Source organism: Triturus cristatus, chromosome 8 (assembly GCF_964204655.1).
Source record: "Triturus cristatus chromosome 8, aTriCri1.1, whole genome shotgun sequence".
NCBI lineage: Eukaryota > Metazoa > Chordata > Amphibia > Caudata > Salamandridae > Triturus > Triturus cristatus.
Window position 1 is genome coordinate 115,905,670 of NC_140591.1, and position 27,915 is coordinate 115,933,584.

A 27,915-nucleotide genomic window follows, 5' to 3' on the forward strand; every position below is an offset into this window, starting at 1 on the left:
TCGACGATCGCAAGATAGAAGCGCTAGAAGTAGCTCTGCGTAGCAATAAGACGACGCCTACTATGCTTGACAGTATTGGCATGTGGCGTAAAGAAGCGACGCAACGGAAAAAGAGGGAAGAAGTAAAAGCAGAAAAGGAATTACGAAAGGCAGCTCACCTTGCCGCTAAAAAGTTAGAAGAAGACATAAAAGAGAGAAGGGAAACTAAGCTAAGCCAGGAGCCCGAAACCTCAGGCCAGTACGCTGTTAGGTCCCCTTCTTTGCTCTACCCTGTGTTGTCCTCCAGGCAGCAAACGAATGACGAATTACTGTTAGGTCCCCCGACCATTTACATGCCCCCTCCGTATGCACCCTCCCAATCAGTAGTGCAACACCCACAACCCCCGAACACGAACGAAAGCAGTACAGGGGCCTCGGCCCTCACGGCCTCCGCGCCGGCTGAACCTCTTGTACTGAACCTAACGTCGACTACAACGCTAGACGACCATGAGATAGGAAAGAAAGAGTCCACCAGAATGAATCGGTTAACTAAAGAAGAACGAGCAGGAATTGACAAGATAGTAGGGACGCTGGTGGAGCGAAAAGAAAGTGAGGAGTATATAACGGACGTGTATAAATCGTATGCCGACAGCCGCAGACGACACTTCGTCGTACGGCTCTGTTATCGCACCCTGAATACATATGAGAATAGGTACCACGATAAAGGTCCCGAAGGCCTAGCGGCCCTATATAGGAAGGTAGACATTGGGGAAGAAAGAGAGGGCGATGTAACGAACCTCTTCACTCGTACACTCGAGGTCTACCGACACCTTAAAGAACATGGACAGACAACCACAACGGAAACCCCCATGGCAACTAAGCCCCAGGGAGGAAGGGCCGAGGCCATGATGCCCATTAAAGAAGCTGCCCCCTACTGGGTCCCCCCACGGGGTCAGGGAACACACGACGACATCAACCACCAAGATGCGAAGGGAAGGGTTGTATATAACTGGGTCTACCAGCCGTGGGACCGGCAAGATATTTTGACCTTTAGAAAGACCCTACCCGACTTGAGAAAGAACCCGACTGCCTTCTACACTGAATTAGGTACAGCCTTAGGCTCAACGATAATGACGTTAGCAGATATCGACTTGTTCTTTGGGCTATGTCTGCCGGCTGATGTGTGGAAACAAATCCGGAAAGTTGACCACGCTGAGCCGTTCGGATATACCTGGGTACAACTCGATACCATAGATAAACAGCGAGAACCAGGACAGAAACCCCCGAAAGCCATCCTAGAACTCCCAGATAAGATTGTACAAAAGCTGAAGACTCTAATCCCTGAAAGAAAGGTAGACTGGTCGATAGTGACGGCTTGCCGCCAGAAACCCCAGGAAGACGTGTCTGAATACTTCTCCCGATTCGAGACTGTGTTTTCCGACTACAGTGGCCAAGACATGACCACCGCAACCGGACACCACCTCTTTGTCCAGAATTATGTAAAGGGTCTGTCGCCAGAAGTTTCCCAGAAACTACAGACCAGCGAGAGTAGTTGGGCAGCCTCCAAACCCGCAGCAATTCTCCAGATGGCCCAATACTACGAAAACCAGAAAAACGAGAACGATAGGGCGTCGGAGAAAAAGAAAAAGGAATTAAAGGAGAGGGTGATGATAGCTCAGTTGCAAGGGGTGACCATAGGAAGGGAACCCCCGAAAGAGAACTACCAACCAACCGCCCCTAGAAAGCTACCCCCTAGAGACCATACACCTACACCCTACAACGGACGGAGAGACTTAGATGGAAATCAATGTGCGTTCTGTAGAGGGTTCGGACACTGGAAATCCCAGTGCCCGGTCCTTCTGGAATTGAACAAGAATAGGGGCCCCAGAGACGCAGCATATGACCCCAGAAATAGAGAACAGGGACGAGGGCACACGAACAACACCATCAACGACAGGCCAGGCAGACCAAACACCTTTGATCGCCCCCGGCAAAACCAGTGTCAGCAGTCCGACTATGAAAGCACTCATGACTTCGCATAGGACCGCCAGGGGCAAGGGAGGGATCCAGTCGAACTCCGTGTTGACCAGCAAGGTCCTTACGTCACCGCTAAGGTCTTGGGCACAAAATCTCCATTCCTGGTAGATACTGGGGCGACACGTAGTGCGTTATCTAAACGACTGATTCCTAGGGCACCCTTGTCTGGCTCACACGTAACCTCAATAGGCTTTGACGGAACGCCCTCCACTAACCCCTTATCGGCACCAATCCCCTTTGACTTGGAAGATAACACCACTGACACGACCTTTCTGCTCTCCTCCAACACCCCCGATGCTATTATGGGACTCGATTTGCTAAAACATTTTCGAGCCACTATCAGATGCTCCCCAGACGGAGTTCGAGTCATCCTACACGATAACCCAGATCTGTTCAGACCCTGTCACACTCGGCACATGCTCTCTATAACCGATGCTGATATGTCCCTACTCGACACATTACCTTCACATCTATGGGCTAAAACCGACTCAGATGTAGGGCGCATGGTGATTGACCCGGTACACATAACCGTCCGACCGGACGCAGTGCTCCCAAAACTTCCTCAGTATCGGATATCCCCCGAAGGCGAGAAGGCATTGGTGGAAATCATCGAGTCCCTGGTCGAGGCAGGAGTGGTAGAAGAAGTAGTGAGTAATGTTTGCAACAGCCCTATCCTACCCATTGTAAAGAAGCAAGGCGAGGGGGATGAGAAAGCCTACCGTTTCATTGTTGACTTGCGGGAGGTTAACAAAGTAGTCATACCCCAGTACCCCGTAGTCTCAGACATCACCACCATCCTCACCCTGATTCCATCCACCGCCACCATCTTTACTGTTATTGACCTCAAGAACGCATTCTTTTCCATCCCCATCCACCCAGACAGCCGCTACCTGTTCGGCTTCACCTTAAAAGCCCGTTCGTACAGATTCTGTAGGGCACCCCAAGGCTACACTGAGAGTCCCAGTATTTACAGCCAAGCCCTCAAGAGGCAGCTAGATGCAGTCCAACTACCCGATGGAGTGGCATTGATACAGTACGTCGATGACATTCTTTTGGCGGCCGACACCACCCCTCTTGCCGTCACGGCCACCATTCACCTCCTTCGCTTCCTTGCGGAGAACGGTCACAAGGTCTCCAGAAAGAAATTGCAATTCTGCCAGCCCCAAGTAACGTATCTAGGCCACCTACTATCCAAAGATGGGAGGAAACTTACCCCTGACCGAATTCAAACCATCCTAGAAACCCCTGTTCCCAAAACTCAGAAGCAAGTGCGGTCCCTAGTGGGCCTCACCTCCTTTTGTCGTCAGTGGTTGCCAAATTTCAGTCTTATCGTAAAACCTCTGCTTTCCCTGCTGGCCAAAGATACCCCCTTCCCCCTCCCATGGACACCCGAATGCCAATCCTCCTTCAAGGAATTACGAGACGCCCTCTGCTCAGCCCCAGTCCTAGGAACCCCAGACTACACTAAACCTTTCTCCCTGTACACCCACGAAAGGGAGGGATGCGCATTGTCTGTCCTAACCCAGTCCATAGGCCCTAAACAACGCCCTTGTGCCTACTTCTCTGCCACTCTCGACCCCGTAGCCAGAGCCTTGCCCGCCTGCCTTCGAGCAGTAGCCGCCGCTGCTGTCTCTATCCGACAAAGTGAGGGGATCGTGCTCTCGAACCCCCTCACTGTATTGGTGCCCCATGCTGTTGATACCCTCCTGAACCAAACCAAAACTCAACACCTGACTAGCGCACGACTGACTGGGTACGAACTGACTCTGCTTGCACCCCACATCACATTGAAACGATGCACCACTCTGAATCCAGCCACTCTACTACCTCTCCCTGACACTGACCCTAATGCGTCCCCTATACATGACTGTGTGACCCTCACCGACGAACAGACCAAGAGTAGGGTTGACCTCCGGGATACTGCCTTCCCGAACCCTGACGGAGAACTGTGGGTGGATGGCTCGTGTATCAAGCTCCCCGATGGCACCACCTCAGCTGCCTATGCAGTCACCACGGCCCGAACCGTTGTTGAGACAGCCCGCATCACCCAGCGATCCGCACAGGCGGCTGAACTTATTGCCCTCACACGAGCCTGCATCCTGGCAGCAGGGACAACCGCAAACATTTACACAGACAGTCAGTATGCCTTCGGGGTAGTTCACCACTTTGGGCTCTTATGGAAAGAGAGGGGATTCTTGACCTCGCATGGCACACCCATCCTGCATGGAGATCTAGTCTCTGCCCTGACCGAAGCAGTCCTCCTCCCCACACGGCTGGCTGTGATCAAATGCCAGGCACACAAGAAGGTGACAGACATTGTAGGACAGGGAAATGCACTAGCTGACGTTACTGCCCGAACCACAGCCGAGAATAGGTCCACGACCCGCATGTACGTGACCAGGTCACAAACTGAGAATTGGAAGGATGCTAGGGAAACGATTAGGGATATCCAATTAGCCAGCACACCACACGAATTAACTGAATGGGCCCGGGTAGGATTGAAGGACGATGACGGTTGTTGGCGAACTAAAGACTCGAACAAATGGTTGCTACCCGACTCATACTTGATCCCCATGCTGACCATGGCACACTCCCCCGCACACATAGGGTCTGCCCCCATGATCGAACTCATCTCCAAAGTCTGGCACAACGACAGAATACCAGACTCAGCCAAACGACTGGTCCAACAATGCCTAGTATGCCTCCAACACAACCCTGGGAAAGGAACTGCTGTACCCCGGGGAGGGTTTGGGGTCCCCAATCACCCCTTTGAAGTCCTACAAATGGACTACGTCCAGCTAGAAAGGTGCCGAGGTTTAAAGTATGTGCTTGTCGTTGTGTGTGCCTTCAGCAAGTGGGTGGAAGCCTACCCAACCCACGACAACACCGCTATGACTACTGCAAAAGTACTACTGAAGGAATTCTTCCCCCGATACGGCCTTTGTCGAATTTTGTGGAGCGACAATGGCCCCCACTTCGTAGCCGAAGTTATCCAACTCATCTTAAAAGGGTTGGGGGTAAAACAGAAGTTCCACGCGGTCTTCCATCCCCAATCTGCAGGCTTGGTTGAGCGACACAATGCCACGTTGAAGCTTAAGATAGCAAAAATAGTCGCCACCACAGGGCTAAGATGGCCAGACGCTCTCCCGCTAGCATTGCTATCAATGCGTTCCACCCCCACCAAACACCACTTAACCCCCTACGAGGTCGTCTTCGGGCGGCCCATGAACCTTTGGACTGCACCAAAACCATCATCCATCCACGACGTCCCGGACGTCCTCATGTCTGACTATTTGTATAACCTAACTAAGACATTGTCTGTTATCCATCAGCAGGTGCTGCACGCCATTCCCGATGTTTCCAGGGGCCCGGGACACGACATCCAACCCGGCGATTTCGTCTTAGTGCGTAACTTCCAACGCACCAAGAGTCTGGAGCCCCGGTGGACGGGTCCCCTGCAAGTCCTGATCACCACCCGAACAGCTCTTCGAGTGGAGGGGAAACGCAATTGGCTGCATGCACACCACTGCAAGAAGGTATCACCGACCCTGAACAGCATCACCGCCCAAGAAGAACTCCTGGACAAAGATCGACCATCCCTGAGCCGCTGCCCAGATACAGAGACACTCGAGTTAGTAGGATATCCTGATCCCACTGTGCCATCCAAAGAAGGGTATAACTTACGACGAAAGGAGAGAACTTCGGCTAAGCAGACCACAAGCTAAGTGAGAATCTCAAAGCGGTAGCCTAGTCACCCCAAAGGCCACCAGGAGAGAAACCAAACAAAGTCTGTGGTTCTGCCCGCTACCGAGTCTCTTGAAGGTGATGGAAGCGCCCAACATGAAGATGATGGAAGCAACCGGACGTCCGAAGATCCACTACAGAAACCCAAAAACTGACCGAATGCACAGCTTAAAGACTATTGCACTTTTCATTACCCTTCTCTTTTGCCTTCTCCTCATGGTCGCCTTCTGGATCATGGAGGAGAGCACACCCGCTCATAAGACATTACTGGCCACCGTTCAACCTACCACCACGAAAGAACATCATCTGATCTCGCTTTCACCCCAACTCCGAGAAAGGCGTAAGGAGTTCTGGAATAACTCCTTTGTGCAGTTGCTCCACCAACACAATCTTGCTACCAACGCCACTAATTGCTGGATCTGTGGACTGCTACCACATGCCACTGGACACTCTATCCCTTTCATCCCTTCACCTTTTTCTGTCCATGGCTCCTGCCTCGCCTGGCTAATCCTCCTGCAAGAAAGCTACAAGGACAATGCCACTTCCGGCAGAACCATATCACACTTCTACCATGGGTTCTGGCTGAACAAAACTGGAAGAACTTCTGCCCTCTTCTGCCCTCTGAGATCGAACACTTCCTTTCACATGGACATCCCTGCCAAAGAACGAGTTGAAATGCAAGTGTTCAACAATCCAGCCAGACCCACCTTCTCTTACCTCCGGAAACGAACGGCCGCCACCCTAACAGTGGCCCTGTCCGTCATCAACGTCACTGGGTCTGTATGCCTCGAAGGCCTGGGGGCACAGCTGGTGGGCCACAGCTCCTGCCTCATCACCCGAACATTGGACTCAGTTGACCCACCCTCCTTTGTTGCCTCCCCGAATATGTACTTCATCTGCGGTACTAAGGCCTATACCTGGCTTCCGAAAGGTTGGGGAGGCACCTGCTACATCGCCTTTGTCCTTCCTCCAACGTATGTGGCTCCAGCAAACCATCACCGACAGAAACGGGCCAAAGACATTGTTCAGGCCGACTCCACCAGAGCACAGTTCATGGACGCAGTCAAAGGCCTTGTTCCTCTCTGGGGTCCAATGGCAAACAGCCGTGCCATCCGCCACTTAACCCAGGCAGTCGAAACGGCAATGAACATTACAGCTGGCGCCCTCGCCAACAACACCGCTGAGCTTCAGGCCGTCCGCCTGGTGGCTCTCCAGAACCGCCTTGTTCTAGACGTGGTTCTAGCAGATCGTGGAGGAGCATGCCGCATCATTGGGTCCAGCTGTTGTACCTACGTACCGGATAACTCACCCTCAGTCTACAAAGCAATTGAACACCTCCACAGACTGTCCGCAGAGGTCCATCAAGAACAAGAAGAATGGTCGCTGGGGAGTTGGTTTTGGGACACTATTAAAGGTTGGGGATGGAGGCTGTTTTCATTTATCCTGATACCCATTGTGATACTATGTGGATGTTGCTTGGGGATTCAGTGTCTGCCACCTTTATGTTCGCTTTTTATGAACTGCATCTGCCCTAAGACTTTGGACTTTGAAACCGAGCGGATGAAAGCTCTGAACGAGGTGGAGGTACGGGGTATTATGGGGATAGATCCAAACTAGGCAAGCTGGCGAGATATGTTAAAAGGGAGGACTGTGGAAATTTAGCGTGCAAACTGAACATCATCTGCGCCATCTTGCCTCTCCCCAGCGTCACGCACAACGAATGCACGGCCGCCATTTTAGACACCCCACTCATTGTCAATCGCCAGCGCGGTCCCCTTGGCGCTGCGAGCATCCCCCGCGCGCTGGCCACCCCCGCTCTCTCATACAGGCCATAAACCCTCTCCTTCTGCGCGACCCTGCTACGGCACCACTTCCGACCGACAAACCCATACATGGTCATGCCTCTCCTTTGATAACCCCCTTCCTCTGCGCCCCATTGACCGAACTGGTCCCAGGCCATCACCTAGCCCTGCGGATGCAGTTTATTGCCCCTACTGTAAAGGAAACACCCCACATCAAAGGGATTACAGTAGAATCAAAGCCCCTACCCCCTGAGACCCGGCCAGTTGCACACACCCCCGGGAATTAGCGGAATTCCCTGCTGCGCGATAGCCATCTCCCACTGCGGGTAGGGTGGGAACTTCTACTGTATCTATGTGTGGGATCGGATCTGAACCGGGGCTTCAGGGGATATTTCCCCGCACATCAAGGGAATCACAAGAATGTACTATGTGTAATAAAGCAATAAACTAGTGTATAAGAGACCAGGTCTCAGAGATGCAGTTAGAGCACCTCGTGACGATACCTTGCTGTCTGATCTGATGTGTTCTGCTCCGACGGAATAAAACCTTGTTTCCTGCCTTCCAGTCTCCGGCGCCTGCCTCTTTTATTGGTAAATTATCGAGTGGTATGAGAGGCGATTATCGCCGGGCAAAATACTTGGAAGATATCGACTGAAACTGCCGCTACCATTTAACAGGCGCATGGTGATTGACCCGGTACACATAACCGTCCGACCGGACGCAGTGCTCCCAAAACTTCCTCAGTATCGGATATCCCCCGAAGGCGAGAAGGCATTGGTGGAAATCATCGAGTCCCTGGTCGAGGCAGGAGTGGTAGAAGAAGTAGTGAGTAATGTTTGCAACAGCCCTATCCTACCCATTGTAAAGAAGCAAGGCGAGGGGGATGAGAAAGCCTACCGTTTCATTGTTGACTTGCGGGAGGTTAACAAAGTAGTCATACCCCAGTACCCCGTAGTCTCAGACATCACCACCATCCTCACCCTGATTCCATCCACCGCCACCATCTTTACTGTTATTGACCTCAAGAACGCATTCTTTTCCATCCCCATCCACCCAGACAGCCGCTACCTGTTCGGCTTCACCTTAAAAGCCCGTTCGTACAGATTCTGTAGGGCACCCCAAGGCTACACTGAGAGTCCCAGTATTTACAGCCAAGCCCTCAAGAGGCAGCTAGATGCAGTCCAACTACCCGATGGAGTGGCATTGATACAGTACGTCGATGACATTCTTTTGGCGGCCGACACCACCCCTCTTGCCGTCACGGCCACCATTCACCTCCTTCGCTTCCTTGCGGAGAACGGTCACAAGGTCTCCAGAAAGAAATTGCAATTCTGCCAGCCCCAAGTAACGTATCTAGGCCACCTACTATCCAAAGATGGGAGGAAACTTACCCCTGACCGAATTCAAACCATCCTAGAAACCCCTGTTCCCAAAACTCAGAAGCAAGTGCGGTCCCTAGTGGGCCTCACCTCCTTTTGTCGTCAGTGGTTGCCAAATTTCAGTCTTATCGTAAAACCTCTGCTTTCCCTGCTGGCCAAAGATACCCCCTTCCCCCTCCCATGGACACCCGAATGCCAATCCTCCTTCAAGGAATTACGAGACGCCCTCTGCTCAGCCCCAGTCCTAGGAACCCCAGACTACACTAAACCTTTCTCCCTGTACACCCACGAAAGGGAGGGATGCGCATTGTCTGTCCTAACCCAGTCCATAGGCCCTAAACAACGCCCTTGTGCCTACTTCTCTGCCACTCTCGACCCCGTAGCCAGAGCCTTGCCCGCCTGCCTTCGAGCAGTAGCCGCCGCTGCTGTCTCTATCCGACAAAGTGAGGGGATCGTGCTCTCGAACCCCCTCACTGTATTGGTGCCCCATGCTGTTGATACCCTCCTGAACCAAACCAAAACTCAACACCTGACTAGCGCACGACTGACTGGGTACGAACTGACTCTGCTTGCACCCCACATCACATTGAAACGATGCACCACTCTGAATCCAGCCACTCTACTACCTCTCCCTGACACTGACCCTAATGCGTCCCCTATACATGACTGTGTGACCCTCACCGACGAACAGACCAAGAGTAGGGTTGACCTCCGGGATACTGCCTTCCCGAACCCTGACGGAGAACTGTGGGTGGATGGCTCGTGTATCAAGCTCCCCGATGGCACCACCTCAGCTGCCTATGCAGTCACCACGGCCCGAACCGTTGTTGAGACAGCCCGCATCACCCAGCGATCCGCACAGGCGGCTGAACTTATTGCCCTCACACGAGCCTGCATCCTGGCAGCAGGGACAACCGCAAACATTTACACAGACAGTCAGTATGCCTTCGGGGTAGTTCACCACTTTGGGCTCTTATGGAAAGAGAGGGGATTCTTGACCTCGCATGGCACACCCATCCTGCATGGAGATCTAGTCTCTGCCCTGACCGAAGCAGTCCTCCTCCCCACACGGCTGGCTGTGATCAAATGCCAGGCACACAAGAAGGTGACAGACATTGTAGGACAGGGAAATGCACTAGCTGACGTTACTGCCCGAACCACAGCCGAGAATAGGTCCACGACCCGCATGTACGTGACCAGGTCACAAACTGAGAATTGGAAGGATGCTAGGGAAACGATTAGGGATATCCAATTAGCCAGCACACCACACGAATTAACTGAATGGGCCCGGGTAGGATTGAAGGACGATGACGGTTGTTGGCGAACTAAAGACTCGAACAAATGGTTGCTACCCGACTCATACTTGATCCCCATGCTGACCATGGCACACTCCCCCGCACACATAGGGTCTGCCCCCATGATCGAACTCATCTCCAAAGTCTGGCACAACGACAGAATACCAGACTCAGCCAAACGACTGGTCCAACAATGCCTAGTATGCCTCCAACACAACCCTGGGAAAGGAACTGCTGTACCCCGGGGAGGGTTTGGGGTCCCCAATCACCCCTTTGAAGTCCTACAAATGGACTACGTCCAGCTAGAAAGGTGCCGAGGTTTAAAGTATGTGCTTGTCGTTGTGTGTGCCTTCAGCAAGTGGGTGGAAGCCTACCCAACCCACGACAACACCGCTATGACTACTGCAAAAGTACTACTGAAGGAATTCTTCCCCCGATACGGCCTTTGTCGAATTTTGTGGAGCGACAATGGCCCCCACTTCGTAGCCGAAGTTATCCAACTCATCTTAAAAGGGTTGGGGGTAAAACAGAAGTTCCACGCGGTCTTCCATCCCCAATCTGCAGGCTTGGTTGAGCGACACAATGCCACGTTGAAGCTTAAGATAGCAAAAATAGTCGCCACCACAGGGCTAAGATGGCCAGACGCTCTCCCGCTAGCATTGCTATCAATGCGTTCCACCCCCACCAAACACCACTTAACCCCCTACGAGGTCGTCTTCGGGCGGCCCATGAACCTTTGGACTGCACCAAAACCATCATCCATCCACGACGTCCCGGACGTCCTCATGTCTGACTATTTGTATAACCTAACTAAGACATTGTCTGTTATCCATCAGCAGGTGCTGCACGCCATTCCCGATGTTTCCAGGGGCCCGGGACACGACATCCAACCCGGCGATTTCGTCTTAGTGCGTAACTTCCAACGCACCAAGAGTCTGGAGCCCCGGTGGACGGGTCCCCTGCAAGTCCTGATCACCACCCGAACAGCTCTTCGAGTGGAGGGGAAACGCAATTGGCTGCATGCACACCACTGCAAGAAGGTATCACCGACCCTGAACAGCATCACCGCCCAAGAAGAACTCCTGGACAAAGATCGACCATCCCTGAGCCGCTGCCCAGATACAGAGACACTCGAGTTAGTAAGATATCCTGATCCCACTGTGCCATCCAAAGAAGGGTATAACTTACGACGAAAGGAGAGAACTTCGGCTAAGCAGACCACAAGCTAAGTGAGAATCTCAAAGCGGTAGCCTAGTCACCCCAAAGGCCACCAGGAGAGAAACCAAACAAAGTCTGTGGTTCTGCCCGCTACCGAGTCTCTTGAAGGTGATGGAAGCGCCCAACATGAAGATGATGGAAGCAACCGGACGTCCGAAGATCCACTACAGAAACCCAAAAACTGACCGAATGCACAGCTTAAAGACTATTGCACTTTTCATTACCCTTCTCTTTTGCCTTCTCCTCATGGTCGCCTTCTGGATCATGGAGGAGAGCACACCCGCTCATAAGACATTACTGGCCACCGTTCAACCTACCACCACGAAAGAACATCATCTGATCTCGCTTTCACCCCAACTCCGAGAAAGGCGTAAGGAGTTCTGGAATAACTCCTTTGTGCAGTTGCTCCACCAACACAATCTTGCTACCAACGCCACTAATTGCTGGATCTGTGGACTGCTACCACATGCCACTGGACACTCTATCCCTTTCATCCCTTCACCTTTTTCTGTCCATGGCTCCTGCCTCGCCTGGCTAATCCTCCTGCAAGAAAGCTACAAGGACAATGCCACTTCCGGCAGAACCATATCACACTTCTACCATGGGTTCTGGCTGAACAAAACTGGAAGAACTTCTGCCCTCTTCTGCCCTCTGAGATCGAACACTTCCTTTCACATGGACATCCCTGCCAAAGAACGAGTTGAAATGCAAGTGTTCAACAATCCAGCCAGACCCACCTTCTCTTACCTCCGGAAACGAACGGCCGCCACCCTAACAGTGGCCCTGTCCGTCATCAACGTCACTGGGTCTGTATGCCTCGAAGGCCTGGGGGCACAGCTGGTGGGCCACAGCTCCTGCCTCATCACCCGAACATTGGACTCAGTTGACCCACCCTCCTTTGTTGCCTCCCCGAATATGTACTTCATCTGCGGTACTAAGGCCTATACCTGGCTTCCGAAAGGTTGGGGAGGCACCTGCTACATCGCCTTTGTCCTTCCTCCGACGTATGTGGCTCCAGCAAACCATCACCGACAGAAACGGGCCAAAGACATTGTTCAGGCCGACTCCACCAGAGCACAGTTCATGGACGCAGTCAAAGGCCTTGTTCCTCTCTGGGGTCCAATGGCAAACAGCCGTGCCATCCGCCACTTAACCCAGGCAGTCGAAACGGCAATGAACATTACAGCTGGCGCCCTCGCCAACAACACCGCTGAGCTTCAGGCCGTCCGCCTGGTGGCTCTCCAGAACCGCCTTGTTCTAGACGTGGTTCTAGCAGATCGTGGAGGAGCATGCCGCATCATTGGGTCCAGCTGTTGTACCTACGTACCGGATAACTCACCCTCAGTCTACAAAGCAATTGAACACCTCCACAGACTGTCCGCAGAGGTCCATCAAGAACAAGAAGAATGGTCGCTGGGGAGTTGGTTTTGGGACACTATTAAAGGTTGGGGATGGAGGCTGTTTTCATTTATCCTGATACCCATTGTGATACTATGTGGATGTTGCTTGGGGATTCAGTGTCTGCCACCTTTATGTTCGCTTTTTATGAACTGCATCTGCCCTAAGACTTTGGACTTTGAAACCGAGCGGATGAAAGCTCTGAACGAGGTGGAGGTACGGGGTATTATGGGGATAGATCCAAACTAGGCAAGCTGGCGAGATATGTTAAAAGGGAGGACTGTGGAAATTTAGCGTGCAAACTGAACATCATCTGCGCCATCTTGCCTCTCCCCAGCGTCACGCACAACGAATGCACGGCCGCCATTTTAGACACCCCACTCATTGTCAATCGCCAGCGCGGTCCCCTTGGCGCTGCGAGCATCCCCCGCGCGCTGGCCACCCCCGCTCTCTCATACAGGCCATAAACCCTCTCCTTCTGCGCGACCCTGCTACGGAACCACTTCCGACCGACAAACCCATACATGGTCATGCCTCTCCTTTGATAACCCCCTTCCTCTGCGCCCCATTGACCGAACTGGTCCCAGGCCATCACCTAGCCCTGCGGATGCAGTTTATTGCCCCTACTGTAAAGGAAACACCCCACATCAAAGGGATTACAGTAGAATCAAAGCCCCTACCCCCTGAGACCCGGCCAGTTGCACACACCCCCGGGAATTAGCGGAATTCCCTGCTGCGCGATAGCCATCTCCCACTGCGGGTAGGGTGGGAACTTCTACTGTATCTATGTGTGGGATCGGATCTGAACCGGGGCTTCAGGGGATATTTCCCCGCACATCAAGGGAATCACAAGAATGTACTATGTGTAATAAAGCAATAAACTAGTGTATAAGAGACCAGGTCTCAGAGATGCAGTTAGAGCACCTCGTGACGATACCTTGCTGTCTGATCTGATGTGTTCTGCTCCGACGGAATAAAACCTTGTTTCCTGCCTTCCAGTCTCCGGCGCCTGCCTCTTTTATTGGTAAATTATCGAGTGGTATGAGAGGCGATTATCGCCGGGCAAAATACTTGGAAGATATCGACTGAAACTGCCGCTACCATTTAACAAACCCTCCTGCCTGAGAGCGTTGGTGGTGTGGCTGCAATCGACAGCTCCGACCCCTCATCCAGCAGACAAGGTAAGATGCATGCCAAATCACCCTGCACTCCTCCCCATCCCTTGCACACTCCCCCAAATGCGCATAGTTAACTCCCAACATGCCAATCCAGCCCAGGTCTTACAGCACACCCAGCAATGCATCATGGTACTCGTAGTACTGTGTCTGACTGTGTGTCCATGACACCATCACAAGTAAATGCAACATATGTGTTTTGGGGATCATTGAATAGAAATGTGTCAGAGATTAGCCGTCAAAGATTTGTAACTTTATTGAGTGCCACATGCAGACAGTAACACAAACTCATATAGTCCCCTTTACATCCACAGCACACGCCATGCCACAAGAAGACAGCGCTGAGGGAGAGGAGCCTGCAGACCCTGCGGACTCCAGCGATGAGACAGAGCAGCAGCCAATTCAGCGCAGGAAGCGCGCACATGTGCCCCCACTGCCTCCATTTGAGGATGAAGTCCCAGCAACAGGCGATGACACCGACAGGAGAGAGGGGAGTCAGGGTGTGACAGACATGCCCCGTCATGACGCACCAACACCAAGGCAAAGGGAACAGGCCATTTCCAGGTCAAGGCCCAGGAGCAGCACTGCAACAGAAGGAGAAGGCACCGTGTTCTCCGGCTTGGAACAGTGCATGTTGCAGGAACAGCGCCTGCAAAGCAAGGCAATGCGGTCAATGAGTCGCCAGCTAGGCCGCCTACATCAGGACAATCGCAGCATGGTAGCGGCAATACGAGAGCTCTGTGCCACTTTGAGGGACACCCAAGCTGCCAATGACAGGGCTGGACGACGTGCCAATGCACGGCTACACAATTACACCAAGGCAGTCAACCGCCTCTGCACCACCACCAGCGCACTCACACGCAGAAGCGTAACCATGCAGGTGGACATGGCACATTGCTGCCAGGACATAGCGCGAGGGCTGGCGCAGGTGACCACTGCTGTGGAACAGCTGCAGACAGCCAATGCAGGTGGCAGCGCACTAATGGCCTCTGCTGAGAGTGAGGACACATCGAGTCGCAGCAGCATCACTCCAACCTTGCCAGGTGAAAGACGCCGCAGTGGCAGACAGGTAGCAGGCCAAGGGCGCACCATGGGGGTCAACCACCCTGGACGGCACCGACGGAGGTGATCATCTGCGGGGACACTGACTGCAACACGGGTGCATTAACCCGCAAAAGGCTGTTTGCCCTATTTCTTGTGCCTTCTCTGCACTGTGTGTACAACATGTGCTGGGGACAATTACAATTTCTTTCATGTTAAGTGTGATTAAACACTTGACACATCATCAGGCTTTGTAGTCTCATTTCCTCAACACTCACCTAAAAGTAGTTTTGTGTGATCTCAGTCCGTCTCTGGCGTCCAGCAGCTGCCCCAACTCCTGGTGCTGGTCTGGCAGGGGGAGCAGGGCGCTCGTCATCCGAAGTGTCTGTATCGGTCACATCAATTGTGGTGCCTTTCCTCATTGCCATGTTATGTAGCATTGCACAGCTTGACACGATTTTACAGCAGGTCTCAGGGCTGTATTGCAGTGCGCCTCCACTCTTATGCAGGCACCGGAAGCGGCTCTTCAGGATTCCGAAGGTTCGCTCAATTACACAGCGTGTAGATCTGTGTGCCCTGTTGTAGCTCCTCTCACTTGCATTTGCAGGATCCAGGTATGGGGTCAGGATGAAGTCGCGCACTGCATAGGCACTGTCACCTGCATGGTAAAAAACACAATAGGTGAGTCAATGTCCCCCCCCTCAACTGATGTAGTGGATGTATTGATGTGTGCAATGTATTTACCGAGCAGGTACCCCTCCCCAAACTCTCCAGCACTCAGACGTCTGTGTATTCCGCTGTGTCGGAAGATGAAGGAGTCATGTGTACTGCCGGGGTATTTGGCTACGATGTCGGTGATGTGATACTTAGCGTTGCACACAATCTGTATGTTGAGGGAATGGTAGCATTTCCGATTCCTGTAGACATATTCAGTGTCTGCTGGGGGTGTGATGGCCACATGGGTCCCGTCAATGCAGCCGATGACGTGGGGGAAACGTGCAATCTGGTAGAAGTCCAGTATCGTTTGTTGTAATGCCTGTTGGGTGGTGGGGAAGTAAATGTGATGTGGGAGCCTCAGTAGCATTGCATCTAGGAAGGCATGGAAGAAGCGCGAAAGTGCACTCTGTGACACACCACCAACCTCCGCTATGACCCGTTGAAAACTCCCTGACGCGAGGAGGTGCAGGGAGCACAGGACCTGCACATGTGTGGGAATTGTTTGTGTCCTGCGAGTAGGGTGCTCCAAGTGGGGTTTCAGCTCCTCAATCAGGTCCATTATGGTCTGTGGGTGCAGTCTGTACTTGTCATAGATCTCCTCGTCAGTGTTCTGTAACAGGGTGATGCGCAGCCTGAAGATACGTTCCTGTCTCATTCTCCTGTGTGCAAGGGCCCGAATACGCAGCCTCCTGGCTATCACGTACATTGCAGCCATTGTGGGTGTGTTTGTTGCATTGTGGGCTGGTTTTTGTACCTTGCACCAGTTTACCACCTGCAAGCAATTGGTGTTAATAGCGATTTCTTAATTAGCGAATTTCGTGAAATCGCAATTTGCGATTTTTTCATACATGTGTTTGCGATTTCTTAGCTAGCGATTTCTTGTTAGCGATATTCGCAACGCTAAGGAATCGCAAATTAGGTATTCGCTAGGAAATTCGCAGTTTTCTTGTTTCGCAGCCTAAGAAATCGCTAATTTAGCGATTTCTTATTTTTCAGTTCGGAAGTGTGTCATACATATGAAATAGCGAAAAATCAGTCGCAAACGCTGTTTTTTGCGATTCGCAGCGTTTGCGACTAATTTTTGCTTTCATACATATGCCCCCAGGTCTTCAGCTTCTTGCGGAACTCAAGAAGAGGCAAGAAGGTTCTGATGTGGAGCGTGGGGTCGTTACACGCTTTTTGAGCGGTGCCTTAATTGCCGTCCAATAAACCAGCATCTGTGTACCTTGAGTTTACTAGCACCTTCACGTGTTTTGGGGGATGCACTTTAAATATAGAACAACAGTGAAACCCTGCCTATCTCAACGAAGGGTGATGAGAACTGCTGGAGCCAGGTTGACGAGCCACACAGAGGGAAGAGGCAGGTGTGTTTTGAGTTTGGCTCTGCTTCGATTGAGGGGCGGTGCTTGGTGGATACCACAGGGAGGCAGTTGTGCATGGATGCTGCATGTTGTCTTGACGGCGCTGCAAGGCCAAAGCCAGAGCTGCCACTGCATTTCTTTCCAGCCTTGCTTGGAGTCATCATCCCACAGCCTGGTGGGCAGTAAGAACTCACTGCTCCTTTCAATTTTGCTACAAACTCCTAAGGACTTGAGGAAGTAGCATCATAAAATGAATTCTCAAGCTAGGAGGATCTGGTGTTTGCCCCTTGCAGACTACCTGTGTCATATCGTAAACTCCTCAAAAGTGCTTACTCAGCGGTTCGAGGTCTCTAACCGCACCTCGGGTAAAACAAAGTATCTAACGTCATCTTGCCTTCGAGGACATCTAGCTCCAGTCCAGACACCTGGTCATCTCGGACAGACACTCCAGGACGGGCAAGATATCACAAACCCGTATCTGGCACGAAGGCCCGATTTTGAGATGTGTATTAATGATAAAATCTTCAATCCTGGAGGATATTGTTGTAGCTGGAGGCCAGGTCTTCACACAGATGACACGGGAGCCATTCTCACAGGCTGTAGTAATGCACTTATTACAAGTTTGGTCGGTCACAGCTCGAGCTTGGGTCCGTTCTCCTCCCAGCTGTGTCTGGCTGGACGGTGCCCTCGACCACATGTACACTCCACAGCATGCACACAGACACACACACACCTACCCACTTCCTATGGACCCTCACATTGTCTCAGCCAGATTCACCGTTCTAGAGCACAGACTGAGACCCGGCTGCCAAGACCCTGCAGACCCACCACTAGAATTACACTCTCCATTCCACCCCAAAGGTGGAAGACATTTCTCCAGTGAATTCTCCTTTGATTGCAGCATTTCTTGAACAATATCTGGATTTTCCTGACCACCCAACTCTAAAGCAGGCCCAAGACCTGCTTGAAGCTGTCTGCAGCATCTGCTGCGAGGAGGGAACTGTCACCGGCCTCGGCTTTCACTCGGAGGGTGCAAAGTTCACTCATGAGAGAATCCAGGGCCCTGCTCTGAGCCGCTCCAAACGGCGAAGGAAAATCCGAACAATCAGCCCTTTTAGACGAAAATAGATGACATTGCGCGCAGCACTTCCTATTGTGGAGACATTGGTTACATTGTAGACAGACACACTCCAGCCCTTGTGTCACATGTAACAACGCCTTTGTGACGTTATCGTCTTCCATTGTTTCCTGCACACTCGCTGCAATGGAAAGGGAGCAGCTCACAGTCCCCCAGATGCGACCTTGTTGCATTTCAAGAGGCTTCGCGGTATTTTCATATCCTCGAGGCCAGCCTCTCTTCCGGGCCGCTGCTGCCCTTCTCTGTCCTTGGCTGTTTCCCCAAAGGAAGCTTTCTCTGTCTTGCTTTTGGATTGCTGCTGTTTTTCGAGTGGTTGTTTTGTATTACTTGTGTGGGGTATTCTGCAAAATCGGTCCCCCGAGACCTTGCAACAAAACCTACCCTTCCCTGACCAGAATGATGAAAGAAACCTCTCAACAAGCATTGCTCCCACCCCTCCTTCATGGAGTCAGAGTGGCCGCCACCATGCTGGGCCGCTGCTCCTCAACGGATGCCAGGTGAAACCAGCCCTGGTTGGTGCTTTTTGAGGCATCTGCTCCATGCATGCCAACACTTAGAAACAGATCAGGTGGAGATTTAGAAATAAATTGGGGGAACGTTCCCCATGAACTTACATTGAAGTCTCACGCCTACATCGGAAATATTGTCACTTACACTACTCACCTCTCTCACTAGGGCTGCAGGTGACGCCTCTTTCTCCCCTGATGGACGGAGGATGAAGGGCTGCAGGTGACCCCTCTTTCTCCCCTGATGGACGGAGGATGAAGGGCTGCTGGTTACCCTTGTCCCTCTCTCATGGCTTGAATTCCCCAAAAGGCACTATAGTCCTCCAGGGGCGGCTCCTCCGTAATGGCGGAGGAGCATCGCCTCACTCATCGGAGTCATCCATAGAAAAATAAAAATATCATTTTATTTTTCTGTGCCTGGCTCGGGCATGCGTGCAGGGCCGGGCCTTGATAGGCACATAGAGGTGCGCATGCATGTTCGGCCGGCCTTCCTAGGCTGGCCAAACATACATTCGCACTTCTTTTTCTCCAACCCTACTGTGAACGTTGCTGTGTTCACAGCCGGCCTGGAGAAAAGCTGCAGGCTGCAAAGCAGTGTCTGAGCGGCAGGGCAGGCCACTCTGACCAATCCTGGCGCTGCTCTCCCAGTGGCTGCAGGGAGAGCTCCGAGGTGGCTGTTGAGGCTACGGCAAAAGGTATGTTTTTTAAAAATTATTATTTTCTCTTCCACCCTTCCATCCCCTTCCCCACCTTCGTGTTGTGTCGGCCAGAACTGTCATCCTCTGTGTTAGTGCATCAGCATCACATGTGCAACATGCACCTCACACGTGTACCCTGTAGGAAGATGGAGAGAGAGCTTGGGCTCAGGTTTTCTTGCCATCCGTGGATTGCAGGTGGTGTCTATAAAGCACAAAACAAACAAAAGGTGATATGCTTGCAATAAGTCTAACCACTGGCAATCACTACGGGTAGTACTCAAACTCATCGTTGTTTTGCTCACCATGCCACACCAGTTTGGACCTAGCCATGTGCAAATCAGTCATGACCCTGCTCCTCATGAGAACAGTCCAGCCCGAATTACTAATCCTGGTCCTTCCTGAACCGGAACACAAGCAACCGAGGACCAGTTTCCTCCTTGTTATGAGCTCATGAGCCGGGTACAGCTTGGTTCCAGTGACACAGTGAGCTTGGGACCCATGTCTGGGCCGATCCGTCCCACTCAGGGCGCCCATAAAGCTACCCGGCTCCTCTCGAGGAAGGATGCAGGTAGGAGACCACAGGTGACAGAGCTGCGGAGCGAGTTGCAGGTGTATTGGAGATCCTCTGCATAGACCCGTATGAGAGGTTGGAAGGCGGAGGTTTCCTATTTACTTAATAATGCAACAAAAGTCCCGCAAACAAGGATAACAGCGCTCTTCAAGTTCAAGGAGCGCATGTCTCTAATGCGGCACTGGTTTCATTTAAGCAAAGAGATGCATATTGAATGCTAAAAGCATGCAAAAGATCTGTAAAATCAAGTTCCGAGACTTTGTTAGGAATGTCTGTGATAGAATGTCTAGGTGTAGGAAGGTGGATATCTGACTATGGTTACCCCCAATTTTTTGCCTAGTGTCTAGCTGGTTTTTCGACTTAGTAGGCCTGAGATCCTGCCATTCAGGGTCTCAGCCTGTCTGCTCTCACTCTAAAATGGACTCCATGCACCCTAGGTGCATAACCCATTGGAAGTGGATCACCCTGTGAGCCCCTGTACCAGTGTACACTAGGTACCCAGGGCATTGGTGTAACTAAGGCCTGCCAGGGGCTGAAGCATGTATTATGCCACCCCAGGCTTGGCCTAACAAATTTGACACAACTGGCTGATCACTCAGCTGGGGTAAGTTGGTGTAACCACCTCTTACTTAGGTGTAGTATACCTATACCTAACCTTAAATGGGACACATGTTAACCTATAAGTCACTCCTATGGCAGGCCTTAACAATCCTGAAGGCAGAGTGCTTGGTTCCATGTGAGATGGTGCTCTGGCATGAGCTGAGCCTGTCTGCAGTGGTCGGAACAACTTCCTTCTACTGTTTCCAGATATCGTCATACCATATACTCTTAAGTGCATTATGAACCTCGCGGTTAAATGCTAACTTTGGTTTGGCTTTATCAAAACATGTCGAGTAAGGTGTCATACGAATTGGAATACTAACCCCTCGCCAATTCTGGCGACGGGGTTAGCATTCCACCCTTCTAGAGGGACACGACATGTACAGTACCTGAAACCCGGGTAAAATCAGACATAGCCTCAGCTCCACAAAATGGATGCTGCCACCACAGACACAAGTCTGCCCTCCTGCTGCTGGGAGTCCTTCCAGCTTGGGAGGTGTGGACAAAGGGTTTCCTGCCAGGGGAGGTGCGTGCACCACCCCAGACAGGATTTTGTGTATTGGTCAGGTAGGGCTTGAAAGAAACCAGACATGCCTGAGGCTCACAAGGAGCCTCGGTGCATATGCCAGTTCAATCCGGTCCTGGGGCACACCAGTCCCGGGCCTGGGGCGAGCTGGACAAAGGATTGGGGGTGTAACCACCCCCCTTCCTGGTCCCACCCTTAGGGAGGGACCTAGCAGTTAGTCCGGCCCCTAGAATCCGCTTAAAGGTAGGAGCTGTGTCCTAAGACTTCAGACATCCTGGAATCAACTTGAAACTAAGAAGAAGACGGGAACTTCGACGCTCTGCCACACAGAGGACTGAAGCCAATCTCCCCTGTGTTCAGGGAGTGACCACCTTGCTAACGCAAGCACCATCCAGCGAATCAATGTCTGCTTTGCCGCCGCCTCCCGCCGGAGCCCGAGCCCAGAGACTGACAAGACCTAGACCTCCAGACCTCTCACCGCCCGATCCACAGTCCCTGAAAAAAGGAGACCCGTGGAGGCACCGAGACACGTGGAGCCAGCCATCTTGAAACAACCACGACAAGCTGACAAGTGCAACAACCGAGGCTCCCTCCAAGTTGTGCTTTGGGATCTGAGAAGCCCAACACCCGAGCAGCATCTGCACCAAAGGTGAGCCCTCCAGCATCTCCACGATCTGCGTGGGGCCCTTCTGCATTTTGCCACTCGACGCGCCTAACCGGTTGCTGGCCCGCTGGCTAGTGGCCATCTTGGCGACGAACTTCAAGAACTACACCACTGGTCTGGTTGCTCCAGACTGGCCCTTGCTCCCCTCCAAAGGAGCAATCCCTCTGACCTTGCTGGTCAGAACCATCAGCTTATTTCGTTTTCCACAACAATTGCTTTTGCCAAGGCTTGTTTGCTTCGACCAAGTCGCTGACACCGCCAACAGCGAGAGCCTGCGTGGGGCAGCTCGTGAACCGACTCCTGGACGTCGTCGACCTCCAGGGACCACGTGGCTGCAGAGACAAGCTACACCTTTCTTCCTGTTTGCACCCGACATCGCCTGGTACCCACCTGGTGCCACGCTGGTCACTGGCTAGTGACTGTGAACACTGTCCCCTCTGCTTACAGGTCTTCTACAACTCCGATCCACTCTTGGATTCACCGCATCCCTTCCGGACCGACCGCCTGCAGCATCTTTGTCTTCAGGCTCCATTGAACAGATAGAAGAAACCCGACGCACTTCGACACCTACGCAACCGCTTCCTGTGGGTGAGGTAAAGCTGGCACTCCGGTGCCCAAGTGTAGAGTATCATCTCTAGTGTCTGTGTTTCCAATCTTGAGTTCATAGTCCCTCCGGAAGATCCTTTTTGCAGTAACTTTGTACTTTTTACGCACCCATTGAAAACCTATGGGAGCACGCGTGTGACTATTTGCTCTGCACACGCAACCCGTGGACCTCCTGGTCACTAACTGAAGTTAGCTCCTTGTAGGCCCAGCGATTCTAGAGGCCCTAGGCCTTTTCCCTTTTCTGTTCGTGGTACTTATACCACTATTTTAGTATATGGTTTGAGCGGCCACCAGGGCCTATCCAGATAAAGTGCAACTTCTGTGTATTCTACTGTAATCTTGTTTGACGATTTGTGCTCCTGTGCTCATAAAGAGACTAGGGGTTACTTTGAGAAATAAATACACATATATTTTGAATATAGATCTGTGTGGTGTCCTTTCATTGGTATAAAAGGGGGTTGCATTTGGTAAAACAGCTTGCTTAACACGTTTCACGAGTTTAGCCTCAAAGACTGCTTAGCCTACGCTACCACTAGGGCAGCTAGTCCGAAAAGGTTGACTTACAACCACACCATAAGGGTTGCTTGGCATGGTACAAGGTGGTCACTTTAACTAGTGAACATCATATACCAGGCCAACTTCTCACACTAGGCATAAACATTTAGAAAAATAATAAACTAGCCAGAGGCAAACGATGATTCTTTAGTCTGGGGTTGAACACTGCAAAGGAGGCAGACTGGCCTATGGTTGTCGGGAGGCTGCTGGTGGTTTTTGGAGCACATCCCTACATTGGTCACATAATGGCTTTGGCTAGCCCTGCTTCACAGGTCCATTAAACCCTACCTTCTACTTTCTACTACAGTGTTACTGCTACTACAGTGCTTAATTTGTAAAAGTGCCATGGCCCTCGTCAGGAGGCTTCTGCACATTGCAACATAAACTACCCCTGCCAGCACTGCCAATAATAGTGCCAACACCACTACCAACCATCACTCTTATACAAGTGAAATAATTCAGACTATTCCAGACCCCCAAAGCTATAAGAATGGTCTGGGAGGCAGGAATTAATCATTTTTAATGTATATTAAATTAATTAACAACTGTTGTTCTACTACTACTAACTACTAAGTTACTCAGACAGCACCACCATGTGTCAGACTGTCATAAGTGCTGGTGTCAACAATTAATTGCCGGTGCCGAGCACCGAAAACCACCGCCACAAATTAAGCACTGTTCTACTAGCTGGTGGTGTGTTAGGGAAGTGATGACAACACATCACTCCCTCCTCCCCATGGTGTTGATGGAACAGGTGGTTTGCAATCGTACCTCCACGCTGTTGCTTAGGATGCAAACGTAAGAGAGTTCACTCACAGTGATTGGGTTGCGAGTACCCTCCTCTCTGCCCCACCATACTGTTGATGAGACAAAGGTTCAGCGGGTCAACAAATTCTACTGTCGATTATGTTCTAGCCTCACGTGGTCTTACCGATATGGCAACTTAAGTACTGGCAAGAACAGATGTGCTAAGCGACTATGACTCTATTGTTGTAACTCTCCACAGTTAATCAATCAATCAAGTTTCTTGAAAAGCGCGACTACTCACCCGTTAGGATCTCATGGCACCGAGTGTAGGGATCTGCAGTTCAGTCGAAGAGCCAGGTCTTGAGATAGGAGTCTCCATGAGACACGCCATCTTGGGGGACTCCAAACACCCTTTTCCTCATTTTCCAGGTTTAAACAACTGAATGACAAGTCAATATAGTACAAAAGTTACATTTTAAAGTGGAATAATTTGAAAAATAAGTTAGAACAGTTGTTGAGAAGTTCTTCTGTCAACCATACATACCCATGCACATATTGTCTCAACTAGGTGTAGGTTTGTACTCAATAAAGAATCGGATATTATTCATGTTCTGTTCGGTGAATATGAATTTAAATAGAGATTAGATCCAATTGAGCATAGGAAGCTATTAAAAGTTCAGGGGATGCATTTAATCCTAAACAGATTAGAGAGAAAAAAATGGCAAGTCATCAAAGTACACAAATCTTCTGCTCATGTGTGGACTCTATGATGGAAACTGGAGCCACAAACGTTCCTGTGCCAATAGATGAGAAGAGTTTCCCTGCCTATGGAAAGATTTATTCAAAATAAATGTAAATAACTATCACAGTATGATTCAATTTGATAATGCAGGCCGTAATCCAGGTCGGGCCATTCAGTGGTTGGATATAGAGATGATTCGTAGATTTATCCGGTCAACATCAGAATATCAAACTTTTCCTGTAGAATGGCCTAAACGTTTTCTCCCGTTCTTGCCACCGTGTTTTATTGATCAACAGCTTAGCTCGATGTAGCTGAGAAACCCTTCACCAATGCTCTTTTGGTTGTTGTCACTGACTCGGTTGAAGAAAACAGGTTAATTCCACCAGGAAGATGAGATCATGGATAACGTCCTGGCCATAAGTACTATTCCAGAAAAATCACATTGTTCCAAAGAAGATGAATTATATGTTGCCGTCATTGAGTTCTTCGTTGCTTTTGATCGTGTTGATCATACAGAAGATTGGAACGAAATTTTGGTCTGGCCGATCCCATGGATTTCCCTGTGGATTCTAGGGGAGTTTCACAGATACTTGGATCAGAGGCCTCCCTGGCTCTGGGTCCCGGTGGAAATGAAAATTAAATCTATTGTTTAGATAAGAATTTATTATTCAACAGAAAATTAGAACAGTAAAAATAAAAATATTAAATGGCAGATATATTAATAAGTAACATTCTAAACATCAATATTATTGCCGCAATTTAGAAAAAAGACCAATAAACTTGCCCTTTATATTATCTCCCTGCATATTTTTTATGGTACAATATTTTCAGCATGATATTATGGTCGAAATGTTTTTGGGAGTCAATGTTCAAGTAGCATTCTTCAAATGATGGTGATCAGGAAGCTGGGTCCAGGTGGACAAAATGAGGATGGTTGTATGTGTGTCTCTGGCTGTAGTGTAATGCCAACCCCCTAAATAGAACACCTTTCTAGGTTGTGGGCTTCCCTGCAGCCCTTTGGGCAGCTCTGCACGAATGTTCTTTGAGTCAATGTACTCCTCAACAGCCCCTGTGATGGATAGATAGTTTTTTGTTTTTTTTTGCAGTTTTATATATAGCGTGAACTTGACTTGAATCCAATTAGGTATCAGAGCGCTTTACATAGCACCAGTTACGTTACATGAGGACACAAATTCATTTTTTTTTTTTCCTTAGGCATGGGCGTCATTACCAAGACTCGAACCCAGTTCCCCAGGTCCGAGGTCGAGCGCCCTAGCCGTTAGGCCAACTCCTCTCTCAGTTCACAAAGTTTCTCCAACAGAGGTTTATTTTTTTAGGAATTGGACTAAATAGAGCATTTTACAACACTATGTTCGTATGAATTTGCCAAAAAGCTGCTTGTTAAGTTCTTAAGTGTTACTTAAAAATGTTTCAAAACTTCCATGCTGGGCCAAGGCTGAGAATCTCATTGGAAGGGGCCGGATTGAAAAAGAGAGAAGGATACACATCTCACAATCCCATCCCAAGGAAAGCCAATCTAGACAGAGTTTTCAAACTCATGCAACAGACCTGTTGGTCATGTTACTGAGACGCTACATGTTAAGACAGCATACGTGTTAAACCATTCTTATAGGCTTAGCCCTCCAACAACAGTAATGGCTAAACATAAGCTTGTCACTTTATTAAAATTTGCATATTTTGTTTTCAATGATGAGCTTTTTATTTTGGAAAAATCCTGTAAACAAAAACAGTGTTTGTGTTTTAACCCCTTCGCCGCGGCGAGAATTCCGCCGCGGCGCTGGGGGGTGCGGGGGGGGCAGCGCGGTGGCGCTGTGCTCATGACGGAGCCGCTCCGTCATGAGCCACGGTTGAGCTGTGCTCATGACGGAACGGTTCCGTCATAACTCCGCCCAGTTGCGTTGTCCCCCCGCACAGGCGGGGAAACAGCGCCGCGTGGGCGGAGCGGCCGCCAACGGTCGTGGCATGACGGAACCGTTCCGTCATGAGCACACGGCAACCGTGGCTCATGACGGAACGGTTCCGTCATGAGCGGGGAAGGGGTTAAAATATGTTGTGGTTAAGGTTTTGGTCTGTTCAGGGCCAGGCCTCTGTGTGGCGGAATCTAGAATGATGGGACATCGGGTTGTGGAATCCATGGATCGAGTTGGGAGCTGGTGTCTGCGCTGAGGGTTGGGTGGTCCCGCTGTTCCAGACCTCTTCTAATGAATGCGTTTAACACACCAGTGATTTATGTGCACCCTCATACGACACACCACAACACCAGCTTTTAGCTTGCAGTAAATACGCCTGTCATGCCCGAACATCTCCCGTCAGTTTCATTGAGTACTCGTATGTACTACTGTTGAACATAAATACATTCTGCCAATACCAACTTTATTCCAGCGCCACCTCCATCCCAGAGGTGAGCCTCATCATAACATAGATGCTTACAATTTGTCATGAATTGCTACTATGTCAAGGCGAGCATTTTGTTAGCGGTGGGCAACATCGAGCCATGCTAGTCCACAATACATATAGAAATTACATTATGCTAGTGTCAACATTATACATGGGGTTTCCATAAAAATGCTGTGGATGCCCTCAATATAAAACAAGCATTTGCAATGCAATAGGACTCGCATTTACATGAGACCTATTGAGTTGCAAACGGTAGTCATCACGGATAACGGGAAGGAGGGTGGAGGGAGAGAAGGCATGGACAACAGGCAGGCAGGGGCAAGAGGGCAAGCGGTAGAAGGCACGGACAACGGAGGGAGGGGGTGAGTAGAGAAGGCAGCAGGAGGACGTCATTAAAGAAAATAGTGCTCTCAGTCTAAATAACACGTACGAAGTAAATGGGCCAGTCCCCATGGGAGGTGACAAATGAAGAGGAGACGGTACTAAGGAGAGAGTAACAAGCCTATTAATGAGTAAGAACCCTGCATTTAGGACAGACAATGATACAAGCCAATGGCAAACATGGGCGGAGAGTGGGCGGGGCTTCTATGCGCTGCTCATCTACAATAACTTTGGCAGAGCAGCGCATGCACCATGGCTCAGGCTCGATCTAAAAATGACTACCAACCTTACCGGGCCAGCATTTTTCCATGGGAGGGCACCATCATGCCATAGTGTGTCATGAATTGTCACCATTATGTGAGAGCCACCAGCACCGGCACCATGATGCCATGAATGCTCACAATACACTAGTTATAAACACCATTATGCCAGGATCAACATTATATAATGCCTGAGCACAATCATGGTATGGATGTCCAAATTATTCGAAGAATGACTACAATTATGCCTAGGCCAATATTATACCAAGAATGGACATCATCTTGCCATGTATGTCCACACCATGCCATGACTCAATATTATTACCCGAGGCCCAGCATCATGGAAAGAGTGGGCTT

At 50.7% G+C, this 27,915-nt stretch overlaps 2 protein-coding genes across 2 annotated transcripts in view; both read left to right on the plus strand.

Annotated features, from left to right (window-relative positions):
* ARHGAP31 (Rho GTPase activating protein 31) overlaps positions 1–27,915 on the plus strand; it is a 496,424-nt gene that overhangs the window by 69,239 nt on the left and 399,270 nt on the right. The gene's annotated exons all lie outside the window — the stretch shown is intronic.
* Positions 11,074–15,305, plus strand: LOC146801663 (syncytin-2-like). The gene is made up of 2 exons (XM_085621138.1): positions 11,074–14,033; positions 14,342–15,305. Exon 1 carries the CDS (start codon positions 11,566–11,568, stop codon positions 13,099–13,101), a length of 1,536 nt encoding a protein of 511 aa, XP_085477264.1. The 5' UTR covers positions 11,074–11,565; the 3' UTR covers positions 13,102–14,033; positions 14,342–15,305.